This window comes from Balearica regulorum, chromosome 21 (genome assembly GCF_011004875.1).
Source record: "Balearica regulorum gibbericeps isolate bBalReg1 chromosome 21, bBalReg1.pri, whole genome shotgun sequence".
In the NCBI taxonomy this organism is placed as follows: Eukaryota; Metazoa; Chordata; class Aves; order Gruiformes; family Gruidae; genus Balearica; species Balearica regulorum.
This window is the reverse complement of record NC_046204.1, coordinates 4,699,064-4,720,364: the sequence shown is the minus strand read 5'-3', so window position 1 is coordinate 4,720,364 and position 21,301 is coordinate 4,699,064. Positions and strand designations below refer to the sequence as shown.

Here is a 21,301-nt window from a genome sequence, read left to right as displayed (position 1 = left end):
CACAGTCTGCAGTGCTGCTTGCAGGAGAACCTGGTGCTGCATTGCTACAGGATGTCATGCCAGCTCTCTGCAGGGGGAGCAGCTGGAATGAACCGGATCAATTCACATTACCCACAGGCATTTCACAAGGCAGCTTGTTTCAGGATCGCTCTGACTCCTGAAATGTACTGGTTTTCACTCTCTCCTCTCCATCTCCTTTCTTGCCTTTTTTTAGGCAATAGCCACATTTTCAGTCATCTGTTTGGGGAAAGGAAGGCAACAAACCAAATCCCTACTAAGGCAGGCAATGAATCCAGAGGCACAAATCCTACTAAGGATTGCCCTGAGCTGTGGCCAAAGGAGAAGTCAAGCACAGCACCAAAACATTTGTTTTGAAAAGCATTGAGACACTGAAAATGTTGCTGCTTTTACCACCACTGCCTCTGCTCCCTCTGTTTAGGGAGGATTCACTAATCCTGTAACTGCTTGGAGTATCGCTCCAGTGATGTGCAATGGTCTCTAAACTAGAACATAACTCTCTCTAAACTAGAATTAAAATGCTTCTGACTTGGATGGGAAAATACTGTCCCAGCCCTATGACATGACTATTAAATCTCCTCACTTGCACAGCCATCTTCAAATGTACGGGTCGCTTAGATAATTCAGCATCACCAACAGCATCAGGAAGTATCATACACACATCATAGCAGTGTACCCAGCCACCCAAGGGAGCACTGGAGAGGATTTGGACACTGAAGAGGAAGAGACCCATGTCACCCGGTACTATAGAAATGCTCTGCTACATTAGCAGCCCGTGAAATCCACTGAAAACCCACCAGAGTCTGTGAGTGACAGCGCCCTTTCAACTGCATTCAGGGGAACTAGCATGTGTGAATCAGCAAGATTGCAGCAAGAAAACATCTGATTTAAATCCTCCCATCCTCCTCCTGCCAGGAAAACGAAGCCTTCCCCTGGGGCAAGAGGATGACATTGCCATGCTCCTCCTCCCCTTCCTGGGGCACGCTGCGCCTTTTCTGTCTCTGCAGTGGAGGTGCCAGGTGGGACCTTCCTTTCACCGAGGAGGTGGTGGCTGGTTCTGGACAGGAACACTTGGGTGTCAGCTAAACCAGAGGCCGGGGCTCCGTGCTGGGACCGTGCGTAATGCCTTCCTAGCCAGAGGCACAGCACGGCTCGTTCTTGAAGTTCAACTGCGTAAGCTCAGCTCACAGATCTTGAATAGATTATAGTTAAAAATGCAGCTCTATAAAGTCTATGTTATTAAGCAACTCTGTACTATGGTGATAGTATCTATGGAGATGCAACTCGGGGAGTAAATGTGGATCAGTGGAGTCTTTCCCAAGGCCTGGCAATTTCAGGACCCTGCAAATGAATTGGGTGATTCCATCTTCTCACCTTAAAAGGGCTTTGGCTGTTCCTGTGTTTTGAAAAGCCCTGGCCCTGGTTGGATAATACATCAAAAAAAAAAAAAGAGAGACTCAGAGTGAACATTTAAGACTGCTGGTTTCACACTACAGAAAATTCAATGTTGTCTTTTTTGTACAACTAGAACATTAAAACTTCACTCACCAAGAGGACAGGAAAAAACCCAGAATGATCACCGGTCTTTGAAAGAAATTAAAAGACACTCTTGTTAAAAACTATTTATTTTTTATAAATATAATTCTGTATTAATTACACAACATGAATCACAAAACTTTACTCATAGGAAAATAAGATTTTTTCAACTTGATTTACAAAAGTTGAAGTGAAAAATTCATTACTTCCAGTGTTAGTTTTCTGTAAAACATATAAATAATCATACCATTGAATTCTAGGAATGCACTTGCCATTTAAAAAAAAAAAAGTTGGTTACAATAATCACTTATGGGAGAAACAGACTATAAGAAGTTACTCCATGGAGTTGTTTTTGCAAAGAAAGGTTAATACAAGCTCTCAAGTAGGTGCACACCTCCTATTAATAGCTTTCACAAAATAAAAATAGCGCTGCTTCCTTGGCCTATAGCCCAGTGGATTTCTACCATTCTTCCTCATCATTTAACCCTTCTTCCCATCCACAGTCTCTCTCTTGCTAGTCCCAAATTTTATATATTTAAAGACATTTGTTTTTCATTGGGCAAATGCTAAGTATTAAAGAGTTTAACAGGAATGTCTGTGTCAAAAAAAAAAAAAAGGCAAAAAAAAAAAGCTCTAAAAACCCCCCAAACAACCCAGACAGCTATGTTCACAGTGTAAGCTTTTACTGGATTTTAATAAAATCTAGGATGAGTTTTGGGGTGACCCATTACAGACTTCACAAATTAACCCTATTTTCAGCTGGAAAGAACAGCGGCTCTCTGGGAAAAACACACATGCTTATTTAAAAGTGCAAATAAACCTCTCTAAAGCTTATTTCAAAACCTGCCAGCCAAATATTGACAAGAAAGTGTGCAGAAATAAGAAAACACCCAATGCCACAGTCATCTATAAAGTAGTAATAAGTTCTGCCATTCATGACAATATATTTATTCTCACATAGGTGAATTTTTCATTAAAACTTGTTCCCTCACACCACATATACAAGAACTGGAATGAAGTTAACATGGCTATTTCTGTTAAAAAACGAAGAGAGATGTTTGAATTTATGGACATACCAGACCTAAAACATCTTCCTCTGCACAGCTGTTTCAGCCCCTGTGGTATATTTTGGTGCCAGTGCTTGCTAGCACTCATCTACGAAGAGAGTTATTCCAGAAGAGTTCTTCCTGTTAACTCCAAGGCGTGTGCTCTCATTCCAGACTCCACTGCCAGCACATCCACTTGACAAGCAAGTCCTGCAGCAAGGAACCTGCAGTGCTCACCATCCTCCCCCTTTTCTATGCTACTCTCTTCCCCTGCGATTTATTTTCACCCTTTGGTGTTTGTGCTGGTAGTTAAGCCTGCCTGCAACCATGAAACAGGCAGGAGCAAACTTATTCATCAAACACCCATAAAAGATGGATTACCAGCCACCCGGGCTGTCAAACCAGACCAGTTAAGGCACTTGTGTCTCTTCTGCGTTTGAGTTTTTGAGAAAGTCACACCACCACAACTCCCCTCCTTTCCCATGGAAAAGCAAAAAGTGATGCACATCAGTGCAACTCAGCTCAGCTTAGTCAATACACTACGTAAAATGCAGCTTTTCTGGACCATCTGCGAGGTGGGGGAGGGTGTCTGCCAGAAATCACTGCCAGTCCCTGAGAATTTGGCCTTTTCCTGCTGCACATAGCTTCTGCCAGGTTATGTTCTCCCTGGCTCCGTTTGCCTAGGGACTGCTGACAAGTAACAGGCTCTCTAGAGCTTGCTCAGTGCACTTTTATCTGTGCAATTAGCAGAGGACAACGATTCCGATTTCTGCATTAAGAGACGCCTTATGCTGAAAGGCAGCAACTCGGGAACCTGGGAGCACAGGCTGTACGGACCTGCCCTCCTTGCTTCATGTGCTATCAGCCCGTAGCACCTATTTATATACCCGGATTTGCATCTTCATCACTAGGATTCAGCAGACTCCTGTGCAGGGAAGGATCTGAAGCTTTCTAAAGCAAAGTCTCTCCTTCCTTCCTTCCCTTTACTGCAGACTTTCAGGTCCCTAAGGGGTCACCAGACTCACAGGTCCAGCTCCCGAGGATCCTGCTCTTCCTTGGTGAGGCTCCGGGGCTGTGAAGGGTGGCCCAGCCTCAGACCAGCCCTGAAGGAACAGCACACAACTTGCTGCTGCTGCTCGGGGTCGGGGCGCCATCTCCCGTCAGCGTCAGGGTCCCTGCGGAGCCCTCAGTCCCTGGGTCACCTCAGACCCCGCCATCTCCACCCGGTCACCCACACATAGCTACTTCTCTGCGGAAACAAGGCCAGCATTCACAGGAAGAGGGAAATCCCCTTGAAAGTGGCCTCTGCTCCTCCACGGAATCCTCCCTGCTGGCAGCCAGTACCACATCCACGTTCCAGCCTCCTGCAGTGGGCCTGTCCCATCCCGGTGCTACCCCGGGTGAGGGAGTTTGTCCCCAGCCTCTACATGGACCATCAGCCCAGATTTTCCCACCTTGCGCTGCCTTGATTTCCTTACCAAAAGCTGCACTCTGGTGTCCTGGGGTAAATTACGCATTAGAGAAGATCACGGAGCATTTGGGGCTGTCGTGAAAGCAGAGAGACACCCGTTATGCGCGGCAGCGTTCTGGGCAGGTGAAAGTTAGGAAGGGCAGAGTGGGGTCTGTAGGCAGGACTAAATGTCTCCAACCCTTCCTGTGACCAACAGCACTGTACATTTCTATAACCACTTAATGTTGCCCTGTCAACACAGAGATGTCATTGTCTAGTTCCGTGTGCCCAAGAGATATGTACAGAGAAAATTCCGTCCCCTTATAAATCAGTGTCCCTGAGTTCAAACTCCACCACCGCCATCTGCAAACACTGTAACTACCTTTATGTGTGCTGTCATGACGGATATGTTGATAGTTATAAAGCTGCCTCCTGTAGAAATTTGATAAGCTACTGAATGACACTGCAAGTGTCAATTCTGAGGACAGAGAAAAGTTCATTTCAGAAAATAAGAGAGACAGAAAAAGATGGTTAAAGAAAACATTTCTTTGCCAGCTAGAGCCAAACAACTCTGAACACCAAGCTTTTCCCTCAACAATTACTGCACTGCAGGCAAGTAACGGCTCTGTGAACTGCCATATTCCTCACTCTGTCCCCATTATTCTAAGACCCTAAAAAGCAATGTGCCTTCCTTCTCCATCCCCCATGGTATCAGCTATCCACGAAAGCAGCAAATTACTGCTTATAAGCTCAACCTCTGCTGCTGGGCAATTTGCAAAGACTCAGGACTGCAGCGAGCTCACAAATCAGTGTCAGCATTTAGAGGCCACATGCCACAAAAGCAAACGGGCGTCTGTGCTTCCAGGAGAGCAGAGCCACAGTCCGTGGCTGCCTGACACCAAGATGGGCTGCAGATACAGGACCACAGACCCGCGTGCACACAACTGTCATTTTACCGAGATGACGACTCTGTCCCAGCCGGACTGAGCAGGGCAGAGGATGAACACGTTATTACTGTCTTCTAGCCTGAGAATTAAAAAAAAAATTAAAAAAAATTGGCAGGTACTTAATTTTAAAAGTCTCCTGTAGCGCCTGCGAGGTAGTTAAATGCTAATAACCACAAAGGCCTGACAGGGAAAACCGAGGCACTTCAAGGTGAGGTAATTTGTCCAAAGTCACAGTCTGAATCCCTGGCAGAGCCAGAATTGCTGCACTGGGCTCTTGGCTCCTACTTGGCTCTGAATGCTGAGCTGAGCTCCTTTCCGGGCTCAAATGTCAGAGGCACTGCAGGCCACAGATTTCCCAGAAGGTTAGAGGAGCCTGTCAGAGATGAAGCTGCTGCTGGCAACAGAAAAACATGGACATGGTGTAGGAAAATCCAGGCTGTAAGGGCCACGCAGACAAGGGAGGAGGGACACTGTGAAGGCATCACCCAAGCAGAGCTTCGTAATCCACATACCACACCAGCTGGCCAGAGCTGGGGCTGACACCCGAGATAGGCCATTTCCTTGGCTCATGGCCCACCCTGCTGAGCAGGGTGGTGATGTCGTGCTTACCCTTCCCCAGAACCAGGACAAACACCTGCCTGGCCTTGTTGATGAGGGGTAGGCTAAGGCTCATCCTTTGGTGAGGTTTGACAGGGCTTTCGGTCAGCACCACAGCCTGAGCCCCTTCCAAGCCATTTTCAGATCGGGGGAAGAGCGAGGCAGTGTGCCCATCAGCGCCCACGCCCAGCAGCACCAGGTCAAAGCTGGCATTGGCCACCAGGGCCATGATCTCCTTGGCATACAGCTCCGTGCCTCTGTCCTCTTCCACACAGAGCCGCTGGTTCAGGTACACAGGCATGGGGTGGACATTGAAGTAGGGCACCCTGACACTCTGGAGGAGGTGGTTGTGCAAGCTGAAGAAGTTGGACTCAGTGTCAGTGAGAGGAACACAGCGTTCATCTACCAGCCAGATGTGGGTGTGCTTCCAGGGAAAGGCATAATGGTGTCTTGCCAGCCGCTGGAATAGGACCACTGGGCTTGAGCCACCTGAGAGGGCCAGATGGAACTGCCCAGAGCGTGCCACAGTCCTGCTTGCTGTCTTCTCGATGTCAGAAGCCAGCTGGGAAATCAGGTCCTCAGACCATGCGGAGACCAGGGGATTTTGCCGAAATTTGGACTGGATTGACCTGTAATCACTTGGCATCAGCCTGCTGGGGTTCAGCAGTTCCACTGGTTCTGCCAGTGTGAATGCCACTTCCCCACTCACCATTTCAAAGTCTAAGAGGTGCTGGTTCTCCGTGCCTCCAGGGTAGAGGCGCAGGGGCTGGTGGGAAATGCTCTTCAGCAGTGGTGTCCAGAATCCCCAGGAGGCCAGCAGGTTCTCAGTGGTAATGAAGAAGTCCTTCCTGCCATGGTAGATGTTGGAGATGAGGACAGAATACGCATCTCTCTCTTTCACAGGGCTGTACACATAGTAATCAGACAATGGCTGTCCAAAAATGTGCAAGTCGGACGGGCCTGCTGCTTCTCTCCAGCTGCCTTCTGGCATGACAGGCCTGAAAAGGTTCCTGCTCACAAGCACCGCAGGGGTGTTGAGTGCACCATGCCCAATGTAGAAGATGATCTGCTTGGCTTTACACTGGCTGTGCCCTCCATCCCGCAGAGTCTCGCTCTGAGTGCAGTAGGCCCGGTTCTTGAAGAGAACACGGACATAACCTACCCGTTCATCCAGAGCTTTCCCAGAAGTGAGGAGGAAAGGGACCCCTTCCCAACGCAGGCTGTCGCTGTGAATCAGCACACCTGAAATGACAGATGTCTCAGCTACCAAATTAAACCTGAACAGCAAGCAGATTTGAGGGGATCTCTATCACCCATCATTCTCCTTCCTTAGCTCCCAGAAATCCTGGCAGCCACTGTGCCTCCTGCTCCACATTCGACCCTTTCCTGACATCACTGGACTACCTACAGCTACCCTGCTGTGCTTCCTCCCAGATATCCCACTTGATTAGCCACCTTTCATCTTGCAGGAAACCAGTTTCTGAGCATGAATATCATTCAGGTAAAATCTTTAATGTCCAGAAGACACAGCGTGGCCACATATGGCCTTGTGGTCTGCTAATCACAGAGAACTGCCAATGTTTTCCCCCTCGGATGCAGAGAGCAACTCGACTTTATGAAAAGGCAAAGGAGTTTGCAGGCCACTTCTAAAAATAACGCAGAGATCTTATCAAGAATAATGGGACTTAGCTCTTACGTGATGCTTCCCATTCACTGGATCATGAGTTACCTAACATGACAACGGTATTATCTTGGAACAGCTCCCAGTTACCATGCCGGCAGATGCCTGGAGACATCCCTGTGTCAGCAGTGAGGTCCAGAGTCACGGAGCTGGTATCAGCGTGCAAGGACCCACATCTCCTGCTCTCCTCAGCTCTAGACTACTCCCCTCTCCAGGGCCCAGACCAAACTCTCACCTGCAAAGGTTGGTGTTGTGCTGATGTAGTCTTGTGCCTTCTGCAGTTCCTCCTGTACTTGGCTGGCATATGCCTGATACTGACCCAACACGGCACTGTTTTTCTCCAAGCCCCGCAAGGACTGGAAGGCCTGCAGTTTGCACTGCAAAACCTCTTCAGCCTTGCTCACGTTGGCTGGGAGCTCCATGGTTAGGAACATCAAGGCCTCCGTGAGGTGGTTCTGCAGCACATCCCGGATGACTCCATACTGCTCGTAGAAGCTGGTGCGACCTGAGGACAAAGAGGAAGTAAGATGCTGGTAAACTGATGTGGTTTTCTTGCAGCCTTGCCCTCTGCATGTATAATGTGCGTGTCAAGGAGAACAAAGAGCACAATCCGTAATTGGTTTGCACCAAGCTCCTCTTCTCCTGCCTCAACAATTAACTTGAAGCTATCGAGCTCAGAGAAGTCGTGGATGTCCCATCAGTGGAAGCATTCAAGGTCTGGTTGGACAGGGCTTTGAGCAAGTGAAAGGGGCTGACCTAGTGAAAGATATCCCTGCCCATAGCAGGGGAGCTGGACTAGATGATCTTCAAAGGTCCCTTTCAACCCACACCATGCTACAGTTCTATGATTCTAAGCCTTTCCTCTCCCTCCAGAGGGGCTTCCAAAATGTCTCTGCTACTACATTAAAGATAAAATGTTCCCATGGCACTGCCTGTCCTGCACAGAGCCAGACATAATCCTCCTTTTGGGCACTTACAGAGCCTAAACCCAGCAGCAGTAATGCTCTTGCCCGGTACTTCCTGAGTGCACAGGCAGCTTTGCTTTACTGGACTGCTCATGCTTTGAGAAGCTGCAGTCAGTGACTTGCAGCAATACCCACCTCAAACCCCATCCATGCAGCATGATGCACGGCCCCCGTGTAACTCTCACCCTGACACTCCTGTCCCCCAGGTCACGGCACCTGGCCTGGGACTCCACACAACGTGCAGTTCTATGCAAAAGCTTTGACAGAGTAGCTGGAAAGTGGAGTCAGAGCAGGGACCCCAGCAGCTCTATAGCTACACGCCAGGTCGACAGAAGAGCTGAAGCGGGGCCCTGGCAATGTGCGCTGCTCTTCACTGCCTCTTTTTCCCTGGTTTTCACGTCCTCTGAAGGCTCTGGCTGAGCCATGCCCTTGACAGACAAAATTTCATGCACAAAGCCCTGCTTCTCTTTCCCTGCCTGACTTCTCATGCAGGTGGGAACAGGGGGAGAAGGACAATGCGCTTACAAAGTGCCTTAAACAGCTGCCTTGCTGTAGTCCAGCAGCAGCAGGCTGCACACTGCAGACTGCATCATGGCCATAGGCTTCCCCTATTGATTGATACATTTATCTCCCTTGCTCTAATCCAAAGGCACATTTATTAACGTAATCAATGCTGCAGAGTTGCTTGGAGCCAGGTTGCCAGCTGAAGCCGCGCAGGAGAAAAAATATGTTAAATAAATTACAAAGTTGTTCAGACCGGGGAGGGTACAGGGTGTAGCTGGGGCTACGCACAGACAACACTGTTCTCCCTAAATCTCTGCAGTGCCTCCCTCTCCCACAAACGGGCCCAGGTGAGGTCTGGGCTGCCAAACCAAAGATTACTCCAAGTTTGATAAAGTTGCATTAATTGAGTTTGTGGTGGCTGAGGAAGGAAGGAAGGGAGGGAGGGAGGGAGGACGAAGATAGAAGAGGAGGTAAAGCAAGTGGAGAAGCAATCCTGATGTTGCAGAACTGAGGGCGCCTGACATCCCGAGAAGTGCTGCGGGTGGCAGTCCAGCCCAGAGAGCTTTATGCTGAGCACTGCAGAGCGGATGCTGCAGCATTGCAGGGAGGGATTGCAGCCGTGTCCTTCAGCAGGAGACCCATGCTAGCAACTCTGGGCTTGGATTTTCCCTCTGCAATGCTCTTTCTTACTACAGAGAGGAAGGGAAAGAAACAGGCAGACAAACACAGACTGACCGAGGTACCTGGACTGACACCAACTAGCCGGTATGGGTAACATCCGGGCAAAAGATGCAAAGCATCTTCCAAAGAATAGCGCAAATGTATATTCAGTGTGAGCTTGGTAGCTAACAGGACAGGAATACAAACGGGTTGTTGTTACAACAACCAGCTTATTGCAGCACTGAACTGAAGCGGCCTTAGATTGCATCAATTCCAAATCCAGTGCCTTTTACCAAGATTTGGGATGGAGAGCTAGGTGCAATACTCCCAAAGCTCTGCAGCAGAAAAGGGTGGGGGATTCTGCCCCTGCTCCCAGCTGAACTGCAATAGGAATCTTTTCTTGGAAGCAGCAACGCTACATGGAAGTGAGTCAGTCCCTAGCATAGGAAGTGCAAGGCAGTCCCTCTCTGTTTCCAGGGAGCAACATATCATTCATCTGCTCTTTTTTGTTTCTGCCTCAGCACTACCTCAGAGCCACTTTCATATAATTAATGAACCTGCCAGTTCTCCTCCTCACTCATTCACCCTAGCTTTGCACACTCGCCTCACCAACCTTTAGCATCCACAGTCTCCTTCAAGACAATCTCCACTCTTTCCACATGATGTCGGTTCCAAATTGGATCCAGAAACTGCCGGTTCTGATCTCGAAAAGGCAGGATATGGGCTACAGCCTGTGAAGGGAAAAATCAAAGACCCAACAAAAACTCACCAGGTATTCTCTGCCTCCCTGCCCCATCCCGCCCTGGGATGTGGCCAGCTCTGGGGTGTCAGCAGATGTGCCACACAGCAGAGAGCAGAGCAGGTCTGAGAAGAGAAAATCAGCAAGGGAGCCTGCAGTGATGCACAACAGGGTCTCCAATGACCGTACAGAGCAGACATTAAAGGTCTCTCTGAGGCATTTTGAGGTTTCATGTGAAAAAGGCTGAACTACAAACTACAAGGCGCTCAGTTTATATCTGTCAAAGGACAAAGGGCTGAGTCAGACCATCCTGGGACTAACGTACAGTTCCAAAATGCTGAAATACATCAGATCAGATGCTTACACCACTAAAGCCATCTGCTCTTTTGGGGAGAAAAAATAAAAGAAAAAAATAAAAGAGAAGAAATCCCCCCTCTTAGTAGAGATGCCCTCCTTGCAGCTGGACATGCAACCTTCTGAGTAAAATCTGGCCACAGTGCCATAGCTGGAACAGGCTACTTTCAAAATGTGGCATCGCATTCCTCTAAAACAAGGGTGGCATGTCCTTGAACACGTTCCCTCTGGGACAATGCAGCTCCACATCCTGAACTGTCCCTGCAGCAGCCAGTCCTCCACGTCCCGAGTGGAGCACAGGGCAGGAAGAAACCTTCTCCTAAGCATCCCACAAAACTAACATCCCATCAGCTCCATATCATATTAAATTAAAAACTGCTTCTAGAAGCCATGGCTAAGCAGAGAGGCCTGTGTGTAATGAGATGGGAGAACTATGAGAGGGAAAGGGCTTATTCAGCGAAATCAAAGCCCTGACCTTGGTGAGAAGACCAGATGAATTCTGCATCTCTCCTTCACGCATGCACATGGTTCACCCCTACGCCCTGCCTTCCCTCTGGAGAGGGGACCCTCATCACTCTAACGGAGAAAGCCCAGCTTTGGTCTGCACGTTCCCTCTGCCCTGTAGGAGGATGGAGCAGCACAGTACAGGACAAGAACAACAGTACAGGACTCCATAAGCAAATGGAGGCTTGGGAGCACCATCAGTGGCTCCGCCTGAATTTGAGAAGGGAACAACACTCTCGTTAGATGCAAAGCTGACATCCAACACTCTCCCAGCCACTAAAGTCCCTCAACCTGGCAGGGAGCTGCACATTGCAAGCTGCTCACCTGTTTGCCAAGGTAGTGGTCCACCCGGTACATCTCCTCTTCCCTGAAGAAGCTTCTCAGCTCTGCAGCCAGCTGCCGGGCTGACTCCAGGTCATGGCCAAAAGGTTTCTCCAACACCACACGCAACCAGGCTCCTGGAGGTGGCCTGCAGCTGCTGTTGATGTGGCGGGCAATCTCCGTGTAGGCAAATGGTGGTACTGAGAAGTAGAAGATCCTTCCAGCCTCCTTCAGCCCCTCCTGGCGAAGCAGTGTCTCAATCTCTCTGTTCAGCACAGTGTAGTTTTCGGCAGTCTTCAGCTGGTGGTATTGGCTCAGCTTCAGGAATTGGTCCTTGAGCACAGCACACCTGTTGGGAGATTCATCTGGGGGACAGGCCAGGTTCTTCAGCACATCAAACATCAACCTCTGCCCTGGCTCCAGAGCTGTCAGTGCGGCCCCATGGAAAGTGAAGCTGTGGCCACTGCTCACTTGGTCCATGTAGAGCTGGAATAGACCCTGCCACAAGTACTTCTTGGCCAAATCACCGGTGGCTCCCAGCAAGACCACCGAGATGTGGCCCTGGGACACTTCAGCAAGTGATGGCAAGGCTCCCATGAACAACACTGTACACAGGACTCTTCTCAGCATCTTGGGAAATAAGAGGTAGACCCAGGAAAATAAGAGGTAGACCCAGGAACACTAGAGGACAGGATTAAAAAAGAAAATCTGTCAATCCATGTTACAACACTGCAAAACACAATGCAAGGTACCTGCTTTCCCATGGCTAAAGAGCCAGAGACTTCTGCCTGGATCCTCCACCAAACAGTCTCTCCTCCCCTCCAAGATTTGAATCATGGTAGCACCCAGGGCTCTTGAAAGGACTGCAGCCTTTTCACGCAAACCAAGCGGTAGAAGACAGCATGTGCCTAAAGTCTTTCAGTAGCATAAGCATTGTTCCCACGGCTGAGTTAATGAGGGGGTGTCAATGCCTTTAGACTGTGAAGCTGAAATCCATTTTAATACGAATTTCAGAGCCGGCTACAAACGACCACGTGTGCCTGCAAATTAAGTACTGCTTTCAACAACCTCCTGTTTGGGACTTTGTTCTAGTGGTATTATGGTGCCTTGGCACTGCTTCATGTCAATATTGTCACAGCAGCTCAGAGACGAGCACGACCACTGGCAGTTCCAGTACACAGGCTCTTCTTTAATACACTGCACTGCAATGACTCATGTGCACTCTCATGAACGGAGCTGAATTAGGTTCTAATGAGCTACTGGGAGACAAATGGTCTGATAAAACGACACAGAGGAAGAAGTAGTTTAGTCCTTAAAACTGAGTCTAGACATGAGCCGGTCTAGATGCTGCCTGATGACGGTTGTGTATGCAGCCAGGAGGCAACGTGAGGTTAGTGTCTTGCCTCGTGCAACTTCCCATCTCTGAGGAGCGCATGTCCACACCCACTCTGGCCTTCTCCACTCAGTACCCATTCAAACAACTGCAGCCACTAACAGCTGGTCTCCCTGACTAAAAAGCCCCTTTGCTCATTCTTATTTATTCTTGTTTCTCTAATCCAGAATAAAGTTGCTTTTAAGACATTGAGTTCTTATACCTAGAAACACAGCAATGGATTTACAGCTCAAGAGAGCTAATCCAGAATAAGTGAATAAACCATTGTGCTACTCTCATTGCATGAAGTATTATTTCAGAAGCTCTTATATGGGCTATCTCATTCTCTTAATTTCATTTTCTGAAGTTGTGTTTAGTTGCAGCATAGCCTTCACAGTAGACAAAGATAATTAACCTTCTTTAAAACCTTTTGGTTCTTGCCAATAAATTTCTACCTTTTAATTTTACCTGTGTAGGAAAACCAGTCATTTTTTGACAGTAAGAGGAAAAAGTACATGGCTATTTTATACTGGAGCAGTTGCAGTCTCACTAGGCTTCGCACTGGCATGATTACACCATTTTAAAATGGCAGTTTTGTGATCACACAACTGAGAAATGGATCTCGGGTATGAGAATGAACATGATCATCTTATACTTCTGCGGGCAGAGACAAGACAGAAAAGTGTCTCATCAGATTCATACATTCAGTCAGCTACAAAACATATCACTGGCTCTGTGACTCCAGTTACAGCTGCACATATGTCCCAGGACCAAAAGCTGCTAGCTTTTACCTGCCCAGAATTACTCAGGATTGTTTTCCCTAGCCTGGAGCTAAAGGCCTGGTCCTTGCTCCCCTTGAATGGCAGAGGGATGAAACACAGATGTTGTCCTAGCTCTTGACTGGTTCTCCCCCTGGAAAGCTCCCAGAAAAGTCATTATTCCATCCCCAAATCAACACAGGATCTAAATCAGCTAAAGGATGAGGATAACTAAATCAAAACAAGGAACTTCTGAATATCTCTCCCTATCTGTAGCTTGAACTGGTCTTTATAAATCTCATGTTTCTCTCCCCAGCAGACTCACCTGAATAATACAGGAGCTTTACAGAGACTGCAGTGGCAAAAGTAGCTGGAAATTTGTCGTCCTCGGAGTCCCTCCTGAGTGCAGATCTCTCTCCCCCGTGACTGAGTGTACGGCAGACTTTCTGATCAACGGTCAGGTGAGCAAGCAAGATAAGACAGGTTGTTCCCTATCTGGTAAACGGGAGAAAAGGCCCAATTACAGCAGAGAAAAAAAAAAAAGAACGTGCCTGTGCCAACCATGTCCCAGCACATCCCAGCTCTCAGCCCATACACGGTGGCTGTGCTGAACCTTTTGGCTGCTGTTTGTGAGCAGGCAAAACACAGGCACGTGTGGCAACTCCTGCTCCCAGAGCGTCTTCCTGACTAACTCCTCTGGTTTGCACGTGAGCTGATCACTGCTGAAGGTCTCCAACCGAGACCCCAGTGATCCTCCCCAAGGGAGTCCCCCACTCCAACTCTCAGAAGAAAGGGCTCCCCAAGACTACCACCCAGAGGCAGTGAGAAGGGGCCATTTTAGCGAGCCCCCCTAGGACAGTACTTGTGCGATGCTGCTGTGTCTTCTGGGCACCCTGGCTTCCCTCTCAAAGGTCAGTTTGCACAGAGACTCCTTGGCTTTTCCTTCCCTGTTTCCTGCATGGAAATCACACAGAGCTGGGTATCAGTTAGCCGACCACAACTGCAGCCCGCTCTGCTCCGCCATCATGCAAGGAGACAGTCCCAGTGCTCCCCACAGGGCACACCACTCCCTCAAGAAACTGTCCAGTATCCATTGCTCTTCTCTGGACAGCTTCAACAAGGTATGCTATACCTGTGAGTCTAACTCGTATCACCTCTCCCCAGCCTTCTGTCGTGACTGCCTCCCTTCCTGTTGTGGTATTTAAGCTCCATGTACCCACCTAAGGAATCCAGCAAATAGAGCTGGCAGCTGCAGAGGGGCAGAAGTGTGGCTCCTAAGATTCTGCCTGCAGTATAAATAATTATCACGTTAAGCAGAAGTTTGGTTTTACTTCCCCCTCTATGTGGCTACACTGCAGATGACAACGTTTCTCAATGCACTAAAGTAACATTTACATTTTCTTGAGCAACCTTTGTTCCAGGAACCTAGAGAAGTTTGACATACTGCCCATTGCACCTTGGCAGACTGCAGTTAACTGCGATGCTGTACAGAGTCCGCAGCTGACGAGCGGGTACCTACTATGGAATGGAAGGGTTTGCGTGGGTCATTCTTTCCCACGTACCCAAGGAAACAAGTGAATTAGCCAAGTAGTTTCCTGGCAGATTCAGCTACACAGCCACATGTATTTCCAAGTCAACTAAAAACCTGTTTCACAATACTCCCAATTGCAAAATACTGCACTACACTGCCCAGAATAAGGACAGTAAACCCAGGGATGTTTGTTCACTGCTTTCATATCAGATAACCACCACTGTTCACATTAAAAAATAAAACTCTCAAAATCCCTCAGCCAGACAGTACAAAGTTACTCAGTCAGGCTTCAGGAAAAGACTCCTGGGCCCGATCCATATGAAATGCTCTAAGAGCTTAACCCAGCAATATGTGTAAGACTGTGCATCCCCTTGCGCGGTCACTGGGGTTCCAGCTTGACAGGAGCTCATTTCAGGTATTGTAAGTTCCCCTGCTGCACAGAACCAATGAAAAACATCTTCTTTATTACTGTTGCATCCCCACTGAAAAATAATTAACCAACGCACGGCCAAACGCAGCATGGCCTGGGGTTCCTACAAGACTATGCACATGTGACACATGAAGGAAAGTTATCGACATTCTTTGAGAATCAGGAAAAACATATTGGTCATCTGCATATGCAGAGATTAGAGCAGGAATGACCTCACCATCAGCTCCTGGAAAGGTCAGAGGCTTAATGTGGAGACTCACGTTAAAAGCAAGCTGAGAGACGCATGAATTAGTGTTTGGCTTTTCTTGTTAACCATCCGAGGCAGCACTGACACACAGTCTCACTCCAAAAAGAAAGCAAGCTCTGGCCCAGGACAGCGGCAGTAGCTCAGTTTCCAAAGCCCTGGAAAAGTAGGAGGACAGGGTTACAGCGAGAAAAATGACTAAAGTGCGTAGGCACCATCTCAGCCACCCAGCCATCCAACCCAAGCGAGGAAACCTCTGAGGTGCCTGTACCTTGCTGTTACAGCCAGCCTGTGCCAGGAGGGACCCAAATCTCATCCTCCACCTTCCCCAGACCTCTCGCTGGCGACGTCCTCCCGGTTGCCCGAGCACCGGGGATGCTGAAAGGACCCGGTGAACGTCCCTCCCCCACGGACAGAGGTAAGCGGCACCAGCACGCCTGAGAGGGGCGAGAGGCCGCGCAGAGGAGCACGGCGGGGCGCTGGGAAGCGCGGCGGCACAACGCGCCTTGCGGGAGGGGAAGCGGGGCCGGGGCCGGCTCTGCAGCGGCAAACGCGCCCGGTAAACGCCTCTGCCCTTACGCTTCTCCCCGCACCGCGGTAAACCGCCGGCAGCCCGCCCCGGGCTGCTCCGCCCTGCCCTATCGGGGGACGGGGCGGTGGGGTAGCGGCGGACCGGGCAGAGTCCCGCCGTCCCCGGCACGGCACGGCCTCCCCGCCACACGGTGCTGCACGGCTGGGTACTGCACGGGAGAAGGCCGCCTTCTCCGGGCTGCCACACGCAGCCGCGGCGGGGGGAGCCGCGCAAAGAGCCGCCTCCGCCTTCCGTGCCCCGACCCGTCCCCGCCGCCGCCCCCCACTCACCTCCCTCCCACCCCGGGCCCGCGAGTGGGGCGGTGGCGGCGGCGGCTGCGGGCGGGCCCGACACAGCGTCCCGCCCGCCGAGGCGCTCCTCCCACCGCCGAGAAAGTCTGCGGTTGGCGTCGGCTCTCGCCGGGCAGCGGCGGTCGGGAGGGGCAAAAATCGCAGTGCAGAGGGGGGTCGGGGGGGGCAGGCCCCCTCCCTCGTATGGGAGACAGCCACCCTTGCCCAGCCCCAGCTGAGCACCATCACTGTGACTGCAGCCTGGGCAATGAGGTTTGCACCCTTTCGACACCCGGGGGTTGCATCAGGCGAGTCTACATGGATGGGGGCATGGTGCATTCCCTTGGAGCGCATTTGGGCAGGTTCATAATGCACCCTTACACCAAAACCTTTACTGACACCAGGAGTTTCAGTAACCAGAAGAAAAAGTCTCTATTTTCTGATCTAATTTTTATATATATATGTATATTTGCCTACAGACCTTGCATTGCTTTGTCGTGAAATTATTGTGACTTGAGCATGCTACCTTGTAACTACACATGTGTATCCACAACTCCAGTCTTATGTTTTCTAAACAAAGGAAGTACCTTGTGAACCTCCTGCAGTGTATTTCACTTCAGCTTGACAGTGCTTTTAGACACATCAAGTTTTGGGAAGGCAGGTGGAGCGATGAGAGGCAGACAAAAGAGATGCTCCCTCTGCCCCTTCGCCCAAGAACGCACACAGCGGAGCACTCTTATAAAATGTCCTGGTACAATGTAAAACTTTCACTGGAGTTCAGTTGTTGTCTTCAAATTCACTGAGGTGAACAACGTCATAAGTATCACTTCCATAGGTGGCTCCACAAAGTGCGTTAATACATGGAAATCTTTACTGGAGTTGCTGGCTCTAAGGTCTAAGCAGGCTGTAGTCAGTCTCTGCTAGCATTGGGCTCACTCCTACATCAGGGATCTACTTATGGATTCCACCAGCTCCTCATGAAGCAACACATAAAATTAATACGAAGATTAAAAACTCCTTTGTTAAGAGTCCTGGCCAGCCAGACTTCACAGATACCATCCTGGACTTCAGAAAATGCTGCCGTTCTGCAAACCAGGACTTATAGGGCAATAACAAGGAGTTGTAAAGCAAATTTACACAGTTAAATAGCTATAACTGTATCAAATAATAAATGGCATTACATTATATGGCAAGACTAAACACCATTCCGATGGTCTTTTTCACTCAAAGGTCTCTAATTATTTTACACGAGTAGATACACTTCACCACAACTACTTTACAGATGGGGAAACTGAGTCACATGGGCAGAGCTGAGCACAGAATGGGGATACCTTGCTGCGCAGGCCAGTAATCTAGCAATGACGTTGTATATAAGACCAGCCTTGCATTATATTTGTGCTATGACTTTGAATTATATTTACAGTACAATTTGTTGATGCCGTAACAACATTCTTCACCAATCAGTTCAAGACGTTATTCCATCCGCATGTGTGCCCGATCTCAAAAAGACCCTTTGTGGTATTGCGAAGGCGTCAGAGTGACACAGAGCGGTAGCACCTAGGCTTGTCTGCAAATACGGCTCCGAATTAGGGATGAGGGAGACTGCAGTCTAGCCTGCTTCGCATTACACATTGCTTTATGATTCTGCCCATGTTACTAATGCAGCTTTGGATTGGGTAAAGCCTGAACGCCTCTGCCAGTGGCCCTGTTTCCGAAACCCAGCAGAGGGTAGATCACAAGCATAACTCGAGGGATGAAACTGAACAAATTAAACTTGGTGAGGGAGTAAATAACTCATCTGAAAGAGCCAGCTGGACAAACAATCCAGCTCCAGAGATCTCCCCTTACCACTCTGTGTGATATTACTACACAGTACAAGTAGCAAGAAGCTTAGGGGAATCAGCACTATATCCCATAGCTACATATTTAACCCATTAATGACCTGATGACAAAGCTTGCTTAGCTCTTAGAAGCCGATCTGGGTCTGTTTGGGTATAGCAGACTGTGAGAAGAGGTAAACGTGACTCCCCTTTTACAGTCTGTTTTCTGTTCTGGAAGAAAAAGGGGGTTGCCATCTACTTTAGCAGAAATCATTAAAGTCCAAATCTCCCTGCTGCATATTTTTGGCACGTTGAATGAGATGAACAGCTGAAGCCCCGGTCACTTGAGCCTGTTATTATTATAGATCGAGCTGGAAGTTGGGAGTAGTGGCAGTTGGTTAACATCTTCTGTTGAGAGACCATTATATGGTTATACCATGCCAAACTTTAAATATTGAGGCTGAAATTGTAGGGGGGGTGTCACTCTATGCAGTCATTCTTTGGAAGTCTCTGAAAAAAAAAAATGGTGCAGCTATTTCTGAGCTGAAGGTCAGAAGATAAAATAGGTTTTTTGACCATGTTAAAAATATCTCAGCTGTTTCATTAAGGAGCTCTAACATCTCATAATTTGGGGCAAGTAAGATTTTATCAAGATGATGGTTTGGATCAGAATGTGCTTCTGTCAGAAAAAGCGTGCTTTTATCAGTGCCTTTTCAGACTTCCTCAGTTGCATGCTCCTTTAAGGGAAATAGGTCCCGTGTGACAGATGAGACATGTGATGCCAATAAAGGAATAAAAGGTAGTTAGCAGGGGAAGGGGCATTAAGGAGCCAGATGTTCTACAAGCAAATAAAAGCTCTGTATGGAGCTGTTCTGGTTGTTGTTTAAAGATGGTGTTTCAGAGGAGGAAGTATTATGCTGAAGAGAGCAGCTTATCAGTTAAGAGATTCTAGCCTGTAAAAGCTGTGTTTTAGCATAATAATTGAAAGTTGCTCCATAGCAAGAGGCTCTTTAGTTAGGGGGGGGGAGAAAAAAAAACAAAAAGTGGGTTTGATGTACTGGGAGTTTTTTTGCCTTTTGGTATTGCATTCACAGAGTAGTTTCAAGGTGTGGAGGGGTGAAACCAAGCCAGGATGGGGTTTGTACTGCTTTGAAGAGGTAAGGTGTGCTTCAGTATAGCAAGCTTTTGATGAAGTAATCCAGAGGAAACTTGCCTGATATCTGCTGAATTTATTACTCTCTGTAAAGGCATCTACTGTTAATGGTCCATAAATGTGGCTGTAAATGACTGAGTAATTTCTGTGGATGCTTTATCGTTTCTCAGTTCTTGTGCGTTGTTTCGTGAGCTGGGAGCCCTGCTTGGTTGTGCCTGAGCTTGGCCAGTTGCTGCTTGGGGGAGAAGCTTCCAGGAAAGCTCTGAAGTTCTAGACTATCAGCCTCACATGACTTTGAATAAGGCTGTTAACTTCTGCTGCGAAGCAATAAAGAACAGCTGTACAGCAGCTGGGGTTCTTAGAAAATAAAATTACTGTCTTATGGCTTCTGGAAAACCAGACTGTAAAAATCATACCAGCAGTTCTTAAACTGGTGTGGGAGAGAGTAAGAAAGAGGGGCTTTGTTATGGCTACTGGGGCAAGTCAATGACTTAGCTACTTAATGAGTTCTGGAGCTGTAGTTGTGCTTGAAGTTGGTTTGTGGTTAAGCATGCTCACTTAAAGCCTTGAATAGGCCTGATAGAGGGAAATCTCCAATCCAGTTTAAGAAGTTTAGATTTAAATATTCACACCTGTTTGGTATTAAACAATGCCATCTCTGTGCATCCAGACAAACTATGTTTAGAGGCTGGGAAGCTGATCTAAACAGGAGTCCTGTTGTAGCAATGGCAGGTGATGTTCCCAAGACCCGACTGCTCTGGTGTTCTGTCTGGACAGCTTGGCTCGTAAAGAGCTTAGCATCAAAGTAAAGCTGAGATGCTCCAAGGTGACGGAGTATTACAGTAATACTGCCTGTTAAGAGCTTCTGTTTCTATTGTTTGTTGACTTTCCTTTTTAAGCTGTAGGAATGGTGTTCAGTGAATGCCTCACAGGTGTGCAACTTGAGTGGGGCAGGAAAGTGTCTTAACCCAGCTGAGTTGCTGGGAAGCTTGAGTGAATGGCATTACTAGCTAATTCAATTACCTCTCTGCTGCTATCCCAAACCAGTGTGTCACTGTAAAGTTCAGTCACCAAGACTAGATGAGTCCTTCAGCAGCGCTGCTGCAGTACTGATGCAGTCTGCCATCCCTCAGCAACCAGGAGGCAGCTGCAACACAAATACTCCATAAAAGCAGTGACAAGGGGAAAGGAGTTGGGAGGAGGAGAGCTAATCTTCACCAAGTACTCTACCTGAATCAAAACAGAACTGGCCAACCAAGTAAGCTGTGCCTGCTTTCTGCCTTTTGTTCTAACAAAAGTGATGCTCTCATCAGCTCGATCAGCAGATTAGTGCTGGCATCTTCCCCAGGGATGTCCCTGCGCTGGGACAAGCTGCCTCCAGTCCTCTGTTTGGTCTTGGGCTAAATGAGGGTGGAAATGGAAGTTATAGGCTAAATATGCTGGTTTTCCATTGTAACGTAGGGAAATATTACCTTGTGCGTGAGGACGAAGGAAGCTAGGCAGCTTTGCTTACCTTCTAGTAGCCGAAGACATTACTTGTGGCTCCTGGGGGCCTATTTGTGCATTAACTAAAAGAGTAAGTTGTACTTGCCCTATCTGAGGAAAAAAAATTGTAAAGCAGCTACTGGTTCCCATAGTTGTAGACATAGTATGTGGGGATGGACTAAAATATATCTGCTCAAGATAAGCAAAGGTAGTTCACAGATGAAGTGATTCCCTCTTCTCTGCCCTTGGTGGTAAGAGTAACCATCTTTCTGTGTTCGTTCTCCAGCGTGAACTTTTCTCAATATGATCCAAACTGATTCAGTGC

General features: G+C 48.4%; 1 protein-coding gene and 1 long non-coding RNA gene across 2 annotated transcripts; both read right to left on the bottom strand.

The window, feature by feature from the left end:
• Window positions 1-1,627: 1,627 nt before the first annotated feature.
• On the bottom strand, window positions 1,628-11,974 carry H6PD (hexose-6-phosphate dehydrogenase/glucose 1-dehydrogenase). The gene is made up of 4 exons (XM_010309536.2): window positions 11,326-11,974; window positions 10,018-10,135; window positions 7,511-7,780; window positions 1,628-6,836 (listed from the first exon to the last, which is right to left on the bottom strand). The coding sequence occupies exons 1-4, from the start codon at window positions 11,950-11,952 to the stop codon at window positions 5,479-5,481; spliced, it is 2,373 nt and encodes a 790-aa protein (XP_010307838.2). The 5' UTR covers window positions 11,953-11,974; the 3' UTR covers window positions 1,628-5,478.
• A 2-nt stretch (window positions 11,975-11,976) lies between these two features.
• Window positions 11,977-16,489, bottom strand: LOC142604700 (uncharacterized). The gene is made up of 4 exons (XR_012838547.1): window positions 15,929-16,489; window positions 15,674-15,815; window positions 13,778-13,947; window positions 11,977-12,003 (listed from the first exon to the last, which is right to left on the bottom strand). It is a non-coding gene; the product is annotated as an uncharacterized LOC142604700 (long non-coding RNA).
• Between the last annotated feature and the right edge of the window lie 4,812 nt (window positions 16,490-21,301).